Source organism: Zingiber officinale, chromosome 9B (genome assembly GCF_018446385.1).
Source record: "Zingiber officinale cultivar Zhangliang chromosome 9B, Zo_v1.1, whole genome shotgun sequence".
Classification (NCBI taxonomy): domain Eukaryota; kingdom Viridiplantae; phylum Streptophyta; class Magnoliopsida; order Zingiberales; family Zingiberaceae; genus Zingiber; species Zingiber officinale.
The window spans coordinates 4,365,992-4,387,860 of record NC_056003.1 but is presented as its reverse complement, the minus strand read 5'-3'; the positions used below and the strand labels follow the sequence as shown (position 1 = coordinate 4,387,860).

Genomic DNA, 21,869 nt, shown 5'->3' with positions numbered 1-21,869 from the left:
TGAAGTAACGAAACTTTTTCAATAAAGAAACAATCATATTTGCTATTTGTTCTCTTTCCGACTAAGAGAAAATTTTGAAATTCTCAGTAAAAAAAATAAAAATGATAATCCCAATTAATTTAATTGATTATTTTTAGGATAATCGACTTGGGACCATAAAAATTTCTCATCGATTATTAGGGTAAATTAGGAAGCACACACGACGGTCAATCCAGAAGTCCAATATCTTTTGATTATGCCTCTCATTTGGAGGAAAAAAATCCTATAAATATATCGTACTTGGGATTCAAATTATGGATATCTGGATGACAACTTGAATATTCTATCACGGTAACATGATCTGGAGACAAACTTCTCCGTAAAAAGGAAGCTTGAAGAGGAAGTGAACAAAGTATTAGATGAAAATATCACTTCCGCTCGGGTGGTTGGCTGCAACCATTCCCATTATTGCTCCTGCAGTCCACCACATCCTCAGTCTGAGCAACCTCCAAATCGTGATTCCTTCCTACTACTAACCTGGGACCTCGCATAGTGAGATGCATGCGTATAGTGAGAGATTTATGCACCGGACTGTCTTTTTTTTTTTTTTTAGAGAAATTAAACATTTCCTCCCATAATCCAATAATTGATCTTCCTAATTTACATCATACGAGCTCCAATTAATTCTTCGAAAATTACTAAAAAGTTCAATAAAAGTATTTCTCAAATAATCTTATTATTTAATTAATATTTGAGTGCTTTATTTTACATCATACTTCCTAATGGAGTTGGATCGTCACCTCGGGACCGTGAGGGATACGCCCGGAAGGAGGCTTCGGAAGGGTTGGAGTTGGATCGTCACTTCCTAATGGAGTTGCATCGTCACTTCCATTAGGGGGACCATGAGGGATACGCCCGGAAAGAAGCTCCGGAAGAATTGGAGTTGGATTGTCACTTTCTAATGGAGTTGAATCGTCACTTCCATTAAGGGGGCCGTGAGGGATACGCCCAGAAGGAGGCTCCGGAAGAGTTGGAGTTGGATCGTCACTTTCTAATGGAGTTGGATCGTCACTTCCATTATGGGGGCCGTGAGGGATACGCCCAGAAGGAGGCTCCGGATGAGTTGGAGTTGGATTGTCACTTCCATAATCCTGTGTGTCCACCTTCATCAGCATCCTCCAACGAACAGCATGACTGCCATCTGTTTCATCAGCTCTATTCTCAGATGCTGCATAATATTCCTGCTTTTGATGAACAGAAGTTAAATTAGAAGCTAATTCCTAATTAACCCAAAAAAACTAATAATATCTTTGTTGTTTTTTTTATATCTTTGTTATGAAAACAAGAAAGTCTGCTATAAAATTAATATAAGCAAAGGAACAAAACGTCATTTTCATTACCTTGGACATGGTTGCTGAAGGAGCTGCATACTCGACAAAGTTCTTGCTTTCCCTCCCTGTGTATATAAGAAGAATGAAGATCTTTAAGTAAAGACAGTCATGAAATAATGGATTGAAGTTGTACCTACCTCCCAATGCTGTTGATGGAAGTGAAACCATGATGATGATGATCTTGAAGACAACAAAGGTACGTTTCTGTGCCATTAAGGCCATGATACACTGCGATTTCTCAATCCCTTCAGTGCTTTGCTAGTTCTCTGATCATCTACTTGGAAAATTAGATATATATAGTCAATTCTTTATACGTGACAATGCAAATCTCACCGGACTCTTTTTTAAAACAAAAAAGGATAAAAATAAATATTGGAAACAGGGAGCTGGCAGAATCTCTAGTTTAGCCATATACAGAAATAAGGATTTAATTATTTAGTAGGATGTTAATTATTGGAGATATTTATCGAAGATATAAGGAATATGAAATCATAAAAACAATTTAAATTTACAGAGGGTTTGAATACATAATTTCAAAACTGTTAAGTAGGGAAGATTGAATTGTTTGGTATGGTTGCCCGAGTTGCCTAAGCTGGTTGAGCTCCTTTGTATGACAGAGCTACCTTATATGGTTGAGCTGTCTCATGTGGCTGAATTGTCAAAGTGTAGAGTATTGAATCAGCAGGTTCGGCCTTAAGATATTTCACTGGGGGGCGACGGTTTAGGACTCCCGATTTTTTGGGACACCAAATTTGATATAGATACATAATATATATTATATATAATTAGATTATTTTAATAAACAAATATTTTATTGGATTGTTTTAATAAATAGAAAAGAAAGGAAAAATAAAGAATGTAAATCGTAATTTTTCCTCTCCAAAACTTTATTTCTTAAAAACTATTTCTTCATTAATTCATTTATATAAGTCAGAAAATTTTAAAGAGTGAAGTCTGAATCTGAATATCAATTTCATCTCTTCTTCTTCTTCTTTGAATCTCTTTTAATTAAATCAAAAAAATCATATTCTCCAATTAATTTTTTTTTCCATTAATATTATCATTCATCAATATATATAATTATTTTTTATTATCGTTGATATTACGATTTCACAATCTGCTGACGATTTTTTGTCAGTGATGTATACGGTGTGCTTATTCTCTCTCTTCTTTCTACCTTCATTCGTATTGGATTGTTTTAGTGTTTAATGCATTCTATTAATGATTATGGTCTGTGTCTTAGGGTCTTCACCAAGAGAGGAAGAAAGAAGAAGATGTGCTACTGATAACAAATATAAGTACGGCACAACGTGAGATCGAGCAAGATAAGTAAGAAATAAGTCAATTCTAAGATGTGCTACTGATTATGAAGCCTCACAGTGTAGTTATGAAATACAGTAATGTGTATAGATTATAGAGTCCAGATCTTCTGGATCGTGTTTTATCGTCTAAGGGATGACCCCTTAATATGGATTGGTGAAATGAATGGTCCCCATTCATAAAATAGATGAAGACCATTTATCCCCATCAATCCACATCAAGGGACCATTAATCCGGACTGATAGATTATATATATTTATAGATATTGTTTGATGCACATCTATATGTATTTCATATATATAATTTATGTTTATTATACTTTATTTTATTACTATGTCATACTTCTATATTATATATTTGAAGATCTGTTTTTTATTTGTTTTGATTGACAGTACACGAGAGACACATTAGAGTACGAGGATAGATCCTTTGGTCCGTAATTTGCGGACCAAGGTATAGTCCACTATTGTAGACCCTTGATTTGGATGGACCCTACCAATTTAAAGGTGAGCTCCATCCAAATCAATAATCCTCATACAGTGGACCATCCTCTGATCCGTAAATTACGGACTAGAGGATCCGTGCTGATTATAGTACATGATACAGCTTTTCCGCTGAGGTTAGGGATGATCCAGGGATCCTGGACTAGAGGATCGCTGCCCTTTTCCGCTCCCATAGCAGGAGGGCAGATCCTCTAGACTGTTTTTTGCGGTCCAGGGGATGGTCCCTTGACATGGATTGATGAAATGAATGATCCCCATTCATAAAATAGGTGGGGACCATTCATCCCCACCAATCCATATCAAGGGATCAACCCTTGGACCCAAAAAACGGTCCAGAATCTGGACTGTCATAGCAGTTAGAGTACTCGAAACACGGGGAAAAGAAGAAGAAAGGGGCAAGCTTCTATTGAGATCGTGGCATGATAATCCATTTATATGTTTGCTCTTGTCATCCTAAAGCTTATCTCCGCCTGTATTAGTTAAGTTCTTCCACTGAATCTTCAGTTTTCGCGCTTGTTTCTACTCGATCATTCTCTGATCTGTTTGTTAGGTTAAAATATTGTAGAACCTTTGTTACTTGCCGCTATCGAGGTAAATTGCGTGATTGGGGGAAATATTGGATTTCTTTGGGTAAGGCCGGCACTTGTTCTACTTAGCATTTGCTTAATTTTGGTCAGACATGAACACGTTGTTGGTAATATATTTAAAGTAATATAAACAGCAGTATTATATTGACATAAAAATAACATACAATAGGCAGATAAATAAAAGTAGTCAGATTTAGAATATAGTTATCCGGTTGAAGCGTCGGCACGCCGACTGTCCTTAGAGAATTTATTGCCGTCTCACGGTGCAAAGGCTCCCCGGCAAAATTCCTCCAAGATCCGACAACCGCTCGTCTTGTCCGTAGGTGCACTCCAAAACGGACGCGACACTCGGACCCAACCTCAGATCATCGAAAGACCAAACCTCAGGACACAACAAAAAGCGCAGAAAGACTCGAAAAGAAAAACAAAGGAGGTGCTGTGCAGAATGTATCGCACAGAGAAGGGAGAAGAAGGAAGAATAGAGGCATCTGCTACCGGGCCGCCCGTGAGCGCAAGGCCCACGGGCTGGGGATTTGCACCCCTCTGCGCGAGTTAATCGCATCCGTGACGCTCGGTTTATGGATTTCCGGCTCGAACCCCCCAATCCACTCAATTTGGGCTTGGCCCACGCATGCATGTAGGTCCCCTTATCATTGCTAAGCAAGCATGGAAGGGCTTCCTATATAAACCCTTCCAAACTTCTCCACTTAAGCAATGTGAGACTAAAAACACTACCAAAAAATGATTTGAATTTAATTCAAAATTCAACACACGTGATGTTTGATGAATCGATCATGCTTAATGGCGGAGAATGGTAAAGAATAAAACTGAGGAATTTATCTTTTTGGTGGTTTTTCGGTGTCCGACTAAGGATGGCGTCTTCTGCTATGAAGGCGGTGGCGGAGAAGGTCGGACCTGCAGCTCGTAAGCAGGTTCTGTCAATGACCGATGCTGCCGCTGAGAGGATACGTTACTTGCTAAACCTCCGGAAGCGGCCTTACCTCAGGCTTGGTGTCAAGCCGCGTGGCTGCAATGGTCTATCCTACACCCTTAACTATACTGGTAAAAGTGCCTGTCGTCTTCTTTATCTACTGCCTCTTGTCATAGAAATGCTATTTTCTCTTTGAATTTGGTAGCTACTGATTTTTTTGGCAGGGTTTTTTCTTACTATTTATTTATTTTTGTTTGCCAGAGGTGGCTGTTATTGTCAATCCTTCCTAGTTTTCTTATACATGCTCTAGAGTTCCTATTGCTTCCTTTTCTTTGATTTGTCTTGCTGGTCCATGGTCCATTTGTGTTAGAATGGTGACATGGTGCTAGGGGGGCCGCTAAGGTAGCGGATCTATCTTTTTAGAATGGTGACATGGTGGTAAAAAAATCTGTTTATTTTGGAACGTCAATTCAACTGTTTATCAGCTCAACTCAGTTTTTTTTTTGTTATACAGCTGAATTGATCTATCACAGTGTGGAACATATATCCTGATGCCTAATCACTTAGGATAACGGTGGCAATTTGGCTCCATTTTGTTATGAGATTAAACTATGTTTGTTGTGAAGCTATTCACTTGATATTCATCTATGTCAGAAATTCATGCCTAATCACCTGGTTCAATAACCTAATTATGCATTTTATCTTTTCTGATATGGCCCATGTTATCTAAATCTATGCATAATTGCTTAGAAAGGTGGTAAAAGACAGTTTAGTATTAAAAAAACCCCACCATCAATGCAACTGGCACACTGAGCAATTATAGGCTTCTTCACTGTCTATTATGACAACATGACAATCTCAGTTGGACAACGAATATAAGTATCAGTTTGGGAATGTCTGGCTGCTTTTTTCTAGCAACAATCATGTTTTCAAGTATGGTATATTTTCATTTTCATTTTTTTTTTTGCTATAAGAGGTACCTCATATTGTGATCAGAGATTAAGTGCTAATTGCACAACAGTCTCACTGTAATCTTGGTAGAAGAAAAATTTACACACAGAAAGCATGTCGTCATGCTCTTACACAATGTTAATTTCCATTGATCTGTTCATTTTCTAGAGCTTGAACTATAGAATGGAAACCAATCTGTATATTCTGACACAATGTTGCCCCAACATCCATTTTCCCATAATAGTCATATCTATTAAGTAGCCATGTTATATGTGCATTTAAATTTTTAAAAGAATGCTTGAGTAGCAATATTTAGTCTACTGATTCATGATTGAGTCCAGTTCATAGACAAGTACTGGAAGCATACATTTTTGGAAACTCTCCTGCTGTTGATTAGCTATTTATCCCTAGGTTTGATGGAACAAAATAGGAAATCAAAAGTCTGAATTTTCAAGGGATTCTACTTTTAATGATGTTAATCAGTGAACATTTACTTTGTGAAACTCGAATTGAGTTTGCAAAACAAAATATAATCGCTATTTAATATCCCATTACGAGGTAGAGTGATTACCTTCCACAAAACATTTGGCAAAGTTGATTATTTGGTTGCTATTATTTATCTCTAGCCATTATACCTTAGCTTTAGTTTCAGACTGTTATTGCGGCATCTTGTATTGTATGTCTGACGTTAATATTCAGACTTGATATTGATATCATACTCTGTCACACAATCTGGTGCTGTTTTGATGTTTGCTATAAGCTTGATGTGAAATTTGGTGCTCTGCAGATGAAAAAGGCTAAATTTGATGAACTGGTTGAGGACAAGGGTGTCAAAATACTGGTTGATCCTAAAGCTCTTATGCATGTAATTGGAACAAAGATGGATTATGTTGATGACGCACTGAAGTAAGCTTTAGTGCATACACTGCACTCGCGGCATTTTTCGTCTACAGATACTAAGGGGGCGTTTGGTTAAATGATGGGAATGACTATGGGTATGAGTTTGATAGTAGGGTGGAATGAGAATAGGAATGGAAATGAAACCTATCAAGTTATATGGGTTTGGTTGATTCCCATAAATCTAATAATCATTCCCAAACCCACAATCCAAACACTATCTTTTACTATTATTCCATTTCCTCATTCCCAAACCCATCAATCAAACACCCCTTAAATATGTGATATCTTTTACTCCAGGTTAGAATTCATATTTATCAATCCCAACTCGAAAGGGCAATTTGGGTGCGGGGAATCCTTTATGACAAGAAGCAGCACTCCAAATGCTAAACCAGCCAGTCCACAACACAATTCTTCTGTGGCATCTTAACGGAGAGTCTGGTTTTGCAGTCTCGATGCTGTACTTAATTCTCTAATTGAACCTAATGCCGTTTTAGTGAGGGCAAGTAGTTGATGAAATTTGCCTAACGCAAGCGTTTATTCGAGACCTAAGATAGTTTAGTCGTTAGATTCCTTACATTTCAGTGATCCCAGGAGGTGGTGATGTATATAAGCAAACAATAACATATTGATTTTGTTATGTTTGTACACACGGGCGGAGCCAAGTGATGGGATACCCGGGCTACAGCCCGGGGTCCAAGGCGGGAGAAAAAGAAAAAAAAGCTTAGATTTACTGTAGAAAAATGAAAAAAATTTGAACAATAGTAGAAATCAGCCCGGGTGTCCGTGTCGGCATAGCCCGCAGCCCGGATGAATCACCCGGGCTGGCTCCGCCATTGTTTGTACATGAACTTTTGGTTTATTACCACTGGTCGTATATGAATCTTCTAGTATTATTTTCTACTGTTTGGTTTGTTTTTCCATGATTGACAACAAGAGGGAGAAGAGAACTAGATTAACCAGAAGTTTTGAAATTAAAAAAAATGATATTGAGGACTAATATGGAAGTATAAACATTATTTTTACTCTCTTTTGCACATTAAAATAATACATATTTATTAATAATTTTAAAATATTATTTTATTCCAGATTTAGCGAAATATTATTTTATCTCGAGTATTATCTAAATAATACTTAAGATAAAATATTCTTCCTACAATGAAAATTGCTCAACAAGTTGCAAAAATACAAATAGAAACTTTCTTTTAGCATTTCTCCAAAATCATTAATAGCGAACCAAAAATACAGTGGGCGGTGCAGCGCAGTTGGCGTCGCGTTGGGATCTCTGTCTGTGGCATTACCTCAAACAGGTCACGTCCATCCCACAAATGAAGTTATGAAAAAAAAATTAGGAATCAAATTACTCATAAAGTATTATTTTGATATTATTATTTTTTTTTAATAAAAATGCTCTTTTAATGATGTAAATAAAGAAGGATGGGCTCTTAATTTTCCACCATTATAATTAGATATAAAAGAAAAGAATTCCAAGGACGGTGGAAAGCGCAAAGGCACAAAAGGATTCCATTTTATTGCCTTGGAAGTCCAAATCATGCATAAACTTATACAATGGCAGATGATACATCATTGTCCACGACCAAAAGTTCGATGGACACTAGTGTGTTACATATATTTGTATATACATATGAACGTGCTATATGATCGAACAAATAGTTGGGAGGGGACGTAGTTATTTTGGGAGAAAGTAAGTGATTAATGGAGGTGGAAGTGATTATCAAACATAAGCAGTTTGTTTAATTTAACTTGTCCACACACACCTTTTAGAACATGAGATTATTTAAAGCCTTCAAGTCACATGAAAGCCTCTGCTCATGCTCGTTGCAGTTCCATCGGTTGGTCTTCAATCTATTAAATTTTGTGCTATTTAATTAATAAATCAGTACGCAACATTAACAATTCACGTGGATTTACTAATATTAATTTATTTTTTTAAAGTTATTTTGAAATCGTGACAGACTTGTTCCGCAGCATCTCTCAATAGTGTTCAAATTCGATTAAATTGTCCTGTCAGTGTCGTTTGCTCACGTGGGAGTTTGAAAGTATTCTCTATTTGTTTTTTTCTCTCCTTAGAATTTAAAATTTGATGCAAATTCAATAGTATTTATTTAATTGTCAGTATGTATGTTGCTTAGGTACTGATTCAATTTTAAGAAACTTTTTCATGGATCGTTAACCTAAATTAAGAACCGTTCACACTAGATGATGTATCAATATAGTATTTTTAGATTAGCTGTCAGGCTAGTGCTAGATTTTAGATCCGTTATATTAATAATTTTTTTTATATCAATCCTGTAGATGTGAAAAAAGTATATATAAATATACACATATTATAATATGTATAGTGAGATAAATTTTTTAATCTCTGAAAATTAATTTCTGATTATTACGTCAAAAATATCATACGTCCTGTTATGTCCGAGGGGTATGTTAGACTTTAAAAGATTTGATGTAAAAAATGATTCATATAAAAATTAATAAAATTAATAATATAAAAATAAAAAATTGACGATGTGGGCCTTGTGCGCTGGCCCCATCTAGATCATCCGAGGATTGACTTATCCATTAATTTATCGAAATTAAAATTTTATATGTAAATATATGTGAAAAATTAAGAAGGCAGTTATTACAATTACCAGGGCTAAAAAAATTAAGTTTGGTCTTAGTTTATTCCAAAATTCAGTTATTTTATTTTTTTAATTTGTTCGATTGACTATAAATTTTAAAATCAATTAAATTAATTAAATGGAAACAATTATATTGTAAGAGGACCTATATTTATTTTTTTTAAAAAAAAAAAAATCGGTTCTAACTCGATTGTTTAATAATCGACGGAATTAATTAATTTTTTATAAGAATGATTTATTGTTTATCTTCATAGTATATTTGGTCAGTTTAATTTATTAACTGATTGTAAATTTAGATTTATTTACAATATATTTTCTCAGTTAAGATTTCCGGTCGGAAGATCTTTTAATTTTGTCTGAAAAAAATGGTAAAATAAATGAGAAATTATGGTGATCGACAAAATTGGAATTAGCAGGTGAATTTAATTGGTCAGCGTTGTGCTGGCCAGCTGGCATTGTTTTCTTCCTCACCATCCCATTTCCACCCCACATGCCTCATCACGTCTCTCCCTGTAACCTCTGCCCTCTCGCTCTCTTTCGCTCTCTCTCTCAAGTAAACAAAGCTCCGCCCTCTCCAGTTGCTCTTGTATAAGTCCCAGTCCCTTCGACGCCCAACGCCTCTTCCTGCTTCTTCCATCCGCTCCCTAATTCGGTTCTGTGATCGTCGTCCGCTTCGATTTTTTTCCCTCTCTGATTCTTTCGGTGAATCAAAGCTGTGATTTTGGGGCTGGTTCTGAGTCCCTAGTTGCTGTTTTTCCTGCCAAAATCTCATCTTTTTTCAGTTTTTGTCTGCCGTTTTTCTTAGATCGTCACATACATGCAGCACGGGTTCCTGTTAGCGTTCCTGATAGATGTCGCCTATCCTAAGTGAGATCCTGCTCTCCGGGTTTATGATCAATTCGACTCTCCGGCGAAGAACGCATTTGGTTCAGTCCTTCTCCGTCGTCTTCCTTTACTGGTTCTACGTTTTCTCATGAACTCGTTGACCGATTGATCGCCTAAATAGATATATAGCGTCTCTTGATAAATATCGTACGTGTTGTTTAGTCTACTTCTGTGTTCGGGTAATATTGATTAAAAAGTAAAATGATAAGCAAAAACGAAAAGCGAGCTTTCATGGCGTCTCCCTGCGGCACTTCTTCCGGTACGAGCCGGCGCTTGAACACCCAGTCGGAGGAGGACCTGATGAACCGGCGAAAGCAGAGGCGGATGCTGTCGAACCGGGAGTCAGCACGGCGGTCCAGGATGAGGAAACAGAAGCACCTCGGCGATCTGACGGCTGAGGCGAGCCGGCTGAGGGAGGAAAACTGCCGGATGATGACGGCGCTGGCCCTCGCCGAACGGCATTGCGCGGCGGCCGAGGCAGAGAACGCCGTGCTGAGAGCCCAGGTGGCGGAGCTCGACTTGACGCTGCAGGCGCTGAACAACATCCTCCGCCGATGCGCCTTCGCCGGATGCGGCGCTGACGAGGAATGCATGGGGCAGTGGAGCTCGATGAACGCCGACGCGGCGGCGGCGGCGGCCAGGGCGGCTTCGGCGGACGTCTTGGGGTACGTTTTTAATCAACGCCGGGAAGAAGACGGGCAGGGAAAAGTATAATCAGATCACGGCCCATTTAGCGTTGTTGGGCCTGGTGATTCGGTCGGTGTGTCATGTTTCTAGTCTGCATTGTCCTCTATTTAATATTCCGATAATTAATAGCTTGTATTAATGCCTTAATCAGCTTTGATTTTGTTCCTTTTGTGCAAGGATGATGATGAATCAAATGATTCATTCATTCAATGTTACCAAACAAAATGTTTCATTCAATGTCTACAGTAATTAAGACATGAGATATTATTATATTAAATCATGGGATCGAGTTGGTACGCATATCTTCTTCCATATTTTAGTACTAATGACTAATAATTATTTATTTATTTTCTCCATATTAATCTAGAAATGAAAATTTTCACCGAGGTGCGGTGGTAACTCGCTAGCAACGAGAGTTCGGATTTCTTAGTGATAGTGAGTGTTATGTCAAGATTCATCTCCTGATTAATTGAACCGAAGGCTCGGCATTTAAAAAAAAAAAAAATTAAAGTAAACGGAGGAAGTGAAATCTCGCCTACAGATGGGTTGGGCTTTACTTTATATAGCGTCTAACGGGTTTTGGGCTACTGGGCCACGCTGGACCAAAAGCACATGCGCCGCCCCCTTCTCCGCGCCGCCGACTGCGTGTGGTGCCATCGTGCTGGAAGCGAGCGCGGATGGCTTCAGTCCCATCGGAAAACCCTAGCCAGCGGCGGTGGAGCTTCACCTGGGAAACGCTCTCTTACATCCCCACCCTCCGCCTCTACCTCTTCCACCCGGATGTTGACCCCTCGGCGCGTTGCCGAAACCTCGCTGCATCCCTCCGCCTCGACCAGTTCGTTATCCTCGTCTCCTGGGTCGAGGATGGAGGCGAGAACGACGTAGCACTCAGGGTTCCTGTTCCTAGAGTGTTAATCGACCCGAGCTGCCGAGTGGATTGCAGGGCCACAAGCGACCATGTCGAGATTAAGCTGGCGTTGGTCCTCCCGTTGGATAATCCCGCCGTTTCGGATTTACTTGGGGTCCTCGATCCCGGTTCTTGGGATACTGCGAGCGGTGCCGGCGGGGTCTCCAATAGGTCGCTTCCGCTGTCCTTGGATTCCGGTTAGCATGCTTATATTTAAAACTCTATTTTCAATTGTAATAAATTTTGTAACAATATATTAGTTATTAAAACGTGAAGTTAAGTGGTAAATCAACTCACCCTATGCTCCATTTGCATCATCATAGTGTATTTATGCAAAATGTATGAATATAATGATCAATTCCATTCCTGATTAGAAGAGTGTAGATTTGGGAACATTAAAAGAGACATGAAAGACACTAACATTTAGCAACCAAGGCCAAGTCGACAATTACTTGTTTGGAGAGGTTATTTGACCTACTTAAAAAAAATCACAGTTCCTTTATCATGAATCTCCTGCCCCTTATTTTCTTATCTTGTCTATCATTTTTTTTTTACGGAACAACATTCAGATATAAAGAACCTTTCCGCTGGCGCTGTGGATTTCTTTTGCAAGTCATGCTCAACTAAGCTAACGAAACAACACCTGAGGTAAGCATGGGCATCCCATTTTAATTGAACGTACCGTCTTACTTTGTCTCACATTATAAACAAAGAGTATGATGCATTTAGTTCTTTATAAAGCACTCAAGTTGGACATGCTTTGTTGCCATATTGTTTCCCTGATGTCATAGATGCACAACCAGTGTGCTACTTTTCTTTTATTATTGTTACCATGTGAATTATCCATCCTCCTTTTTTGCAAAGACTCATATAGGATATTATCTGTATTTTGAGATATCTGAGGAAACATTTTCTGATATTTCACCACTTTGCAGTTCTGACTTTGAAGTCTTTTGTGATGTTGTTGTCCTACACTATGTTCTTCTGTTTTTCTTGAAGTTAGGCAAGTTTCATCATAATGAACCATCAACAAAGAAATTAGCTTCTATTAATAGTGACAATAGGTCTTATATCCTTTCTGTATCCAATTTTATTCCTGTTGGTTTTGAAACCTTTGGTTCTTGTAAGCAATTATCTGTATTACTGTAATGTAAATTAAATATTCACTTATGATTGGTATCAGACAAGCATCATAGATATATGACCACAGGCATATAGCCAGTGATATTTCTTTAGATTTTTTATGACAAGATCTTGAGAGATAAGCTTAGGTCCTTGCTCCAAGAGGAAAGGCTCAACTAAGAAGAACAGAAGCCACTAATCAACAGCAATCTGAAATTATATGATGATCACGTTTATCATTATTATATGCACCTGTTGCATAACAGTGTCTATGCTCTTTATGCTAGTCTGTGTGCTTTTTCATAGATGGGTCTCAGGTCAGTCTTGCAGATGGACACAATATTGGTGGGAGAGTTTAATTTAGTGTGTGGAAGCTGCTTTCCTTTTTTGGGTCTAAGAAAGCTTGTTGCTTTTGAACCTTGGTAATTTCTATAACCAAAGTGAAAATTTGATAGATGAATTCATGCAGTCATATTTTTTTACTTTGAATATTTGGAGTTTAAATTATAAAGGGATAGATGGAAGAGGAGATCTTAGGAATGGAGATCTTAAGAATGGAGAACTTGGATAAATAATGGCATAGATGGAAGGGGTGAAATTATTGTTAGTCTTGTGAATGGCCACACTAGATTACTGTTCAGAACTGGGACAATGGTTCCTCTTCAAGATTTTTTTTCCTTGCAGAAACTTTATTGATCAACTTAGGTATGATTTTCTGGTTTTTGCCTTGTTTGCTTTCTTTCCATATCATGCATGAAGAGTTCCACTTTATTGTTTTCTAATGTGCTTGTCTTATGTGTAAATAAGTATACACTAAAAACAAAAACAAAAAAAAAAGAAAAATGTTTATTTTCATGTTAATGTCACTATGCAGGTCAATGCAAATATACAAGAACTAAATGACTTTGGATTTAGATATGGATGCCACTGTATGTGTCTCCATCTTGAACTTGTTGTTTATTTGTTATTTTCTTTGTCTTTTTGGAAAATAATCTTCCTACTGAAGTGGTTGCTGCCCCTATCTTCACAATCTCTAATCTGCCTTTTTATCTTGTGTATACTATATTGGTTTGCAGACAATTTGTGGAAATGCCGTCGGTGAATTGGCAAGAGGTGGCAGACAATTGGTTTGGAAATTGCTGCTGTTCATTTGGCGGTGCAAGTGAGAAAATTGTCTCTCAATATGTCAACAGATATGACTGCTCTGCTGGTACATGCCTACTTGATAGTGCTTCAATAATTTTATGCCAGGATGATCTAGAGGGTTATACAATTCAGGATCTCCTAACTGGATATCCTGATCACCAAAATAATGAGCAAGCATCTAATGGTGTCAGAATTGATTCTGCAAATGGGAGTAGTTATTGTCAGTTTGCTGAAGATGTTGCTGCAGAGGCATTGGATTTTTCTTCATGTAAAATGGGAGGAGCATGTATTGATTTAGCAAAAGTAACACCTGTTCAAGGGGACACTGATCATGTGTCTTTCCCAAAGCTTATCATTGATGAGATGCTAAGTTCTGAAGATGCAAATTTCCTGAATCTTAATTCAGATTATTGCTGTGGAAAATCAGAGAAACATTTTTTAGATCTGCCTAACACCATATCTTCAGATGGTCATTGCCACAACTGTGATGATAAAATGTGCAATGTGTTAAATCATACTTCTGGAGGATCTATGCTTGGTCCATCAGCCATGCCTAGCAGTCAGAAATGGCCGCATAATAAGTCTCTTGGAGGTGGCTTTATAGTTCCAACATCCAATTTTTCACATGATGTTAAATGGGTTAATGTTTTATGCAAAAATTGCTCATCTCTTATGGGGTGCTATCCTTCTTCTAGAAGTGCAAATGTTCCACTAGATGGTGGAATTCGACTATTCAAGTTTTGCATTTCTACCTGTGCTTCAATTGGCAGAACTGGTGACATATTCAGGTGATCCTTTTTGTCAATGATTATCTAGGCATAGTAACTAGTCAGAATTATTGAAGGTTAAAACATGCCATTATTGTTTACTGATGTTATTGAATGATAATATTTTAGATTCTTCTCATTAGTAAAGTCATGATCATTTATGTCTTTTCAAATTTACTATATATTTTAGTGGTTTCTTTCCTCTGGATTTATCTGTAAGATTTGGCCAAGTAGATATTTTAAAGTTTCTGTAGGTTGCACATTTCTTGTCTATGGAAAGGAGAGACTATTAACAATTGATGTACCGCCCCATCAATAACATTTACATATAAAATTAAATAGCTAAGACTGTATGTATAGCTTTATTCTTTATGTTTTCAAGTTACCAAGTACAAACTGAGCAACTGTATGCAATTTAGCTGAAGGTAGTGTTTAGAAACAAAGGTTACTCAACTTGTACTGTTTGATAATACTAAGATCAATCCTTCAACCTTTTTGGATTTTAGCAAAAAGTATTCAATATTTACTCAATTTTCTTGTGTATTAAGATATTGCTTAATTTTGGCATCTATCTGTGAATTCTATGCTTATTTTGTCTTTTGGTACATATGTAATCTTTTTGTCCTCTCTTTTTGTATTTTGGTTGTGTGACCTTTTTTGTGTTGATAGTACTATGGATAGTGTTAGATTGAGAGTGCCACTACTTTCAACTGATTCAGATTCACATAATAGTATCTGGCGATTGTTCTTGTTTTTATGCAAATCAATTGTGCACTAAGTATTGTACTTTTCTGGTAATTAGTAAATACTGGGTTCTTCTTATTTTTGTGCTTTATGATGTACAATGTAAGCTTTTGTTGCAGTATGTCATTCGCAGTTTGTTATTTGATCTGATTGATTTACAGTTTCCGCTATTTTGTTTTACCCACTCAAACTATGTTCTTAACAGCTGAATGCATACTTTTTTTAGAAATCACACTTTGCAGAGAGTTTTTGCCAATTTGCTACTAGAAAGTGCAGAAGATGAACTTTCATACCGGATAATTGTTAGGGACATGAATTCAGGGACTCCAATGCTACTTCTGGTTTTCTTAAGTTCAAAATCTTGGAGTTCTAGTGGCTATTGCATGGAAAATGTCGGCAGGGGACCACTCCCTTCTGCAGATTTGCAACGTTTTCTGAAAGTATTATTTTCTGATTGCAACATTGATTCAAAAGCAAGTGCAAGGTAATAATAGTCTCTTCTATTTCGATTATTTATGACCCCTTAACTTTCTTCAACAATGGGCCTAATGACATAAGAAGATCCATATAATAGATTTTACCTAATAGGATAAAGCTTTGTTGTTGTTGTAGCATCTTTCATTATCTATGCGCACAAGGTGGATGAATACATGATATTTTTATTGCATTAAAAGATTGATTATACTAAAGACGTATTTTGGCTATACTATATTTTCCCTATTCGTGTGGCACAACTTGTTTGTCTTATATAAATTGGTAATTTTGTTTTTTGTTTGTATTTTTCCATATCAGTTAGGGTGTAGGGTTTAATGGTAGCACTTGTGCGTTTAAGTTGAATGAATCATTGGCTGGCATTCACTCTTACGAGCGGTGCGTTAATGTTGGCCATTATCAGGGCCTCTCTAACTTAACAAGTTCGCATGTTAGAAGTTAGAACATTGTGGAGGTACACTTGCACCTTCCTACTTTGTCTGGTAGCTAAAGTAATGAATTAGCATAAGATATCAATATATGGTTGGTAATTTGAGTTGGTGGGGTCATAAATGGGGAATGTCTCATTAACCTGTAACACATTTAATGCAAACTCATACCCAACTCATGTCATATACGGGCAAAACAGGTTAGATTTTATTGACTTGTATGTAGCCCATTTATAAATCGTTTACTTTACCTCATTATTTAAATTATATAGATGAGTCATAAATGGTTGGTACAAAATGACCCATTTAGTAAACTCAAAAAAAAGAAGAGAGAATATATGATTTTGAATTATTACAGATAGATTAAAAACATGGTCCTTTGAACTATATGGAATAATAAGATGTATTCATAACTTTATATTATATATTTATAGCTTAGATAGAGCATCTGAGTCATAGATGAACTGACACGTTTAATTGTTTAGTTATGGATCATTAGACGATCAACCCTTTATGACCCAAATTGTTACACCATAATTGTACATTATATCGTTGGAGACAACGTGAAAAGGAATGTTAAATACATGCTACCTTTACAACTTGTAATTATTGTATTGGACAAACAAAAGCAAACTTGAGAAAAAGAAATAGAACAAAAAAAGTCATGTTGGGATTAAAGCCAATCTAGTTTCTCCTTTTACCTAGATCCTGAGTAATTAAACCAATATCACTTATTGGATGCTGATGATTCATGTAGAATTTCAAAAACACTGCAAGAAAGTGCTTTACATTTTGAGATGACACTATCTATTTCAAAATGGATCTAGAACTGCCCCTATATGATTTTAAATAATGCATGATTATAAGCACTATGATTCTGTACTCATATGATCATAATTTATTTTTCCTAAAAAACATTCATATGCTAACACTTGCAGGATTATTGAGGACTGGTCAACTAGAAATCATGCTGAGGAGGTTTATATGTTGACCCACCTAATAGAAGAATTGACAGTTTACCTAAAATCAGCTTTCTACAAGTTGCCGCCATCTTGTTCTTCCTTACAAGGGATGTCCTTGTCATCACTGGAAAGATAACTAGTGTCAATTTAATCTTATCCATCAGATTGGAGCTTAATTCCTTTGGAGTCAGGATCACGTCAATAATAAGATCGTCAATTCTCCAAGAATTGCTTTTGTTTTAATAGCTGGAGCTGGTTTTATGAGTATGTTTCAGGAACTCGTGGAGATGTTCATATGGTTTCAAGAGGTTCTAGAGTAAAGGACGTCGGTGCGCTCACTAGTTTTGTTCTGAAGCGTGTCATAGTTTTCAGATTCTCTATGCGGCTGTTTTATCAATACCACACCTGAAGTTGAATGCTTTGTCAGCTGTTTGGACAAAAATGGCTACATGGTCTCGGGCCCGATGCTGATCATGCACCATGAAAAAAAGTGCTACAGAATCCATGCAATTGATACGTAAAATTTATAAAGCCGAATGTAATTGGGTTGCTTTATGAACTCAATCATGCACTAATTTCACGCTTCTCTTGCATTCTGGGTTTTTTTCCCCAGATAGATATCTAATTAGGAATTTCCATCCTTTATATGCTCCTACATGGATCTGTATGGTGCTCGAACATTTTTCTAGACGTGGTGACGTTCAAATGTTTGAGTTTTTTTACCTTCATTGTGACACCCGTCTCGTATATATTTTATAAAAGATAGATTTTGTCAGCTATTAAGTTAGCATGTGATCATCAAATTCTTTAATTTTAATTTTATTTCTTTGTTTTCTAAACAAATAAAAAACATATAATCAAACAGTCAAAAGTACTATAAAGAATTAATATTCAAGTGAGTACATCATAACTTTAGGCATGGTGGTATCTGCCTTTATTCTCCACTATTGTCTTGTAGTCGTCGAGTTGAAGCAATCCCAAAGCTTAAAGTGCACCCCACTCGCTCACTCACTCACAAACCCTTTATTTCGTATTATATATATATTTTGCTCTTGGTGCAATACCACTTCTTAGCGTCTTTGTTAGCCCGCGAACACAACTTTGCTCAACTAATAGTTTTAAATCAAGTCACTCATTAACTATTCAACTCTCTTTAATTTGTTAATTCAAAGGTATATATATGCTTCACCTTTTTTGTTCCTTAATAATTAGTATATGGTTGCCTTTATATGACATGATTCCAATATCCCCACTATGCATATATGATTAAGGCCAAAGCATTCTGGTCGAGATAAGAAACGAGGACCTACATTGAGCAAATTAATGTGTATGAGGCAAGCTTAATTTATATAAACCTATACATTGAAATCGATATTCCTCGAATGGTATTTCGCCATCTCAATTGAGGTCCTTGGATAGGATATACTTAGTGGTCAGCATTGAATTCCTAGTTCTTCTCATCAGCTTTATTCTTGGACAGACCCGGCTATACATTTTAAAGGGAATGATTCCTCCCTAGTGGCTCACTCTCACTTGTAAAGCTTGTTGCAATGAATATGTATTTTCCTTTAATTTGTGTTTTCTCCATTGTAGTTAATTATATATATTATCATCCCTAATAAACAAGGTTAAAGTTGTATATATTTTATATATACACAGTCTTAAAGTAATGGCTAAGCTAGACAACATAGAGTTGTCGTCTTAAAGCATGGTCCAAAGAGAAAGTGCCGGCTTCCTCTTTCCAATATTTATTTTTTCTCTTTTTTTTTGTTTAAAAAAAGAGTCGAGTGAGATTTGCATTGTCACGTATAAAGAATTGACTATCTAATTTTCTTCACAACTTCTTTGGCCACATCCAACACTGTCTGCAGCTTTCTCCTTCTATTAGTTAAGCTAATTAGGACAAGGTAACATTAATCTCTCTCTCTCTCTCTCTCTCTCTCTCTTTCCTTCTTTTGTTTGCTCTTTCGTTCTTGAAACATCCAAGAAAACAGAGAAATCATATAAAGTAGATGATCAGAGAGCAAAAGCGCTGAAGGGATTGAGAAATCGCAGTGTATGGTGATGGCCTTAATGGCACAGAAACATACCTTTGTTATCTTCATGATCATCATCATGGTTTCACTTCCATCAACAGCATTGGGAGGTAGGTACAACTTCAATCCCTTATTTCATGACTGTCTTTACTAAAAGATCTTAATTCCTTCTTCATTTTCTATACACACTCATGCACACACAGGGAGGGAAAGCAGGAACTTTGTCGAGTATGCAGCTCCTTCAGTAACCATGACCAAGGTAATGAAAATGGCTCTTTATTCCTTCACTTTATTAATTTTATAGCAGACTTTCTTGTTTTTATAACAAAGATTATTAGTTTTTTGGGTTAGGAATTAGATTCTAATTAATAATTAACTTATACCTTTAAAATCAATGGCAGGAATATTATGCAGTATCTGAGAATAGAGCTGATGGCGCTGATGACAGTCATGCTGTTCGTTGGAGGATGCTGATGAAGGTGAACACAAAGGATTATGGAAGTTACGATCCAACTCCATCTCTTTCCAAGCCTCCTTTCAAGCTCATCCCTAACTGATCCATCGATCAATGCGTGCATGCTTCTCGATATATATAATATGTTCAGCTGGAAGAAGAACAAATATATAGCACGTAGTACTATATCATATACCAAACTAGTAATAAATGATGAACTATATTATGGTGTATATAGTACATATATGATTTGATTTCCTGCTGAAGTATTAATTTGATATATATCTGTGTGATTAGTTAGGTTTTAGGCTAGCTATTTACTATAAATTTGTCAAGTTAATTACGATCTGAAACATTAGATATAAAATATTTAAACGATAAACAATTTTTTTTACAGCAATAAACAGGTATTAGAAATAAAAAGAATGGATTTGGATGTTAAGAGTTTTGTACGAAGGAGCAAGGCGACTTAACATCTCCTCAGGTTCTTATTTTGGGTAATCCAGTTATCTAAATCTTTGAACTAAGTAATCCTAAAGATAACCGAACGGTCCAACGAAAGTTTTCCATCGGTCACTAAGATAAATCGGGAAGTACTAATGGAGGATCATCCAAATGATCAATATTTTTAAGCTTGTTTCTCACTAAAAGAAAAATCTCTATAGTACACCGTAACTAAAGCTCAAATTTTAGATCCTTATCAATTGAAGGACACTTAAGTTCTTCCATGAGGCTTTACTTTCATTGGCCATTGATGAAACTGGAGCTTTATTATTACACAGCCAGAATTGAAGAATTACGTTCGTAGAAAAATCAAAAGAGAATCAAAAGGGCTCTTTTTAAAATCCATGTCCTCAAAAAGCAACGCTCTTTTAAAATCTATTAATTATGTTGTACATTGTTACTTTTAACATGAGTAATTTTGACTAAAAATGAGTTAAAATTACTTTAAGGTGATATTATTTTATATAAAACAACTCTAAGGTTATACTATTTTGTATAAATAATTCTAAAGTATAATATAAAAGGGTATTTTAGATAATAAAAAATAATAAGTAGAATGTTGTTGTAATAATTTTTAAAAGATAAAAGGATACTCTTTTAATATTCTGCATTAGAAATTAATATTTTTATTGTCTAAATAAATAGATGATCTTATTTTAATTCATCGATCAAATTAAATTTAAAATACACTTATGCACAGTTAAAAGTTAATATTCAAAATATTCTTGGTCTTTTTATTTGTTCCCTAATGCTTTACCACTGCATATATTTGAGACGAGACTCCTATTGAATCCTCTTTGATGTGCCCTTCAATGCATAAAATCTAGAATAAGTGTACTAATATTTTTACATTAAGGAATAAATAATATGATGTGATGAATGATACAATTAGAAAAAATTTATTATGCAAAAAGAAAACTAACTAAAAACTAAATTACAACCCAACACATCCCCCAAATTTAAATCTTTCATTGTCCTAATGAAAACTAGAGATATAATATAGACGAGGTTTTTGAAGTTAGAGAAGTTACCCAGTGATGAACTCTAAATGGTTAAGACATTCATGTGCTTAAAATACTCCATCTAATATTCACATTCCTCTAAAACTTTGAATCCTACAAAAAAGAAAATAGATAATAAAAGCTAAGTAGAGATATATTAGGGTAAGAAATAAAAAAACTTAAATAGAAATTAGAAAGAATTTGGGTTGCCTCCCAAGAAACACTTATTTTAGGTTATTAGCTCAACCACCATATTAGATTCATCTAAATTTTACTCTTGAAGGGGTAAGATATTTTATTATCCTCTTACCAAAGGATCTTATTATGGAGAGCTTTCATCATATGAGCTATAAAGTTAAGTATCACTCTCTCCATCTTCGTCGTCTTGAAAGAATATTCAAGCGAATGAAGATGGTTCATATTTAGCTTCCAATTTTAGGCCCTAAAAAAATCTGCACACCTAAAGAAAAAACATACCTCCTACAAGCGTGCTATATAAGATAGAACTAGAATCATATTAAATTTGACGG

General features: G+C 36.1%; 4 protein-coding genes across 6 annotated transcripts; all 4 read left to right on the top strand.

The window, feature by feature from the left end:
• Nucleotides 1–4,652: 4,652 nt before the first annotated feature.
• On the top strand, nucleotides 4,653–6,989 carry LOC122025170 (iron-sulfur assembly protein IscA-like 1, mitochondrial). The gene is made up of 3 exons (XM_042583943.1): nucleotides 4,653–4,850; nucleotides 6,450–6,568; nucleotides 6,860–6,989. Exons 1-3 carry the CDS (start codon nucleotides 4,653–4,655, stop codon nucleotides 6,987–6,989), a joined length of 447 nt encoding a protein of 148 aa, XP_042439877.1.
• A 2,707-nt stretch (nucleotides 6,990–9,696) lies between these two features.
• On the top strand, nucleotides 9,697–11,054 carry LOC122024229 (bZIP transcription factor 11-like). The gene has a single exon (XM_042582794.1). The coding sequence runs from the start codon at nucleotides 10,291–10,293 to the stop codon at nucleotides 10,801–10,803; it is 513 nt and encodes a 170-aa protein (XP_042438728.1). The 5' UTR covers nucleotides 9,697–10,290; the 3' UTR covers nucleotides 10,804–11,054.
• Nucleotides 11,055–11,365: 311 nt separating this feature from the next.
• Nucleotides 11,366–18,087, top strand: LOC122023897. Its single transcript, XM_042582316.1, has 5 exons — nucleotides 11,366–11,880; nucleotides 12,253–12,331; nucleotides 13,882–14,739; nucleotides 15,689–15,946; nucleotides 17,321–18,087. The coding sequence occupies exons 1-5, from the start codon at nucleotides 11,454–11,456 to the stop codon at nucleotides 17,478–17,480; spliced, it is 1,782 nt and encodes a 593-aa protein (XP_042438250.1). The 5' UTR covers nucleotides 11,366–11,453; the 3' UTR covers nucleotides 17,481–18,087.
• A 1,020-nt stretch (nucleotides 18,088–19,107) lies between these two features.
• LOC122024485 (protein CASPARIAN STRIP INTEGRITY FACTOR 1-like) lies at nucleotides 19,108–20,116 on the top strand. Of its 3 annotated transcripts, none has more exons than XM_042583122.1 (4): nucleotides 19,108–19,251; nucleotides 19,365–19,490; nucleotides 19,584–19,639; nucleotides 19,782–20,116. In XM_042583122.1, exons 2-4 carry the CDS (start codon nucleotides 19,403–19,405, stop codon nucleotides 19,935–19,937), a joined length of 300 nt encoding a protein of 99 aa, XP_042439056.1. In that variant the 5' UTR covers nucleotides 19,108–19,251; nucleotides 19,365–19,402; the 3' UTR covers nucleotides 19,938–20,116. The 3 variants fall into 3 exon arrangements, with proteins under 3 accessions (XP_042439056.1, XP_042439057.1, XP_042439054.1); XM_042583123.1 differs by having other exon boundaries at nucleotides 19,143–19,251; nucleotides 19,357–19,490; XM_042583120.1 differs by having other exon boundaries at nucleotides 19,167–19,251; nucleotides 19,339–19,490.
• The last annotated feature ends 1,753 nt before the right edge of the window (nucleotides 20,117–21,869 follow it).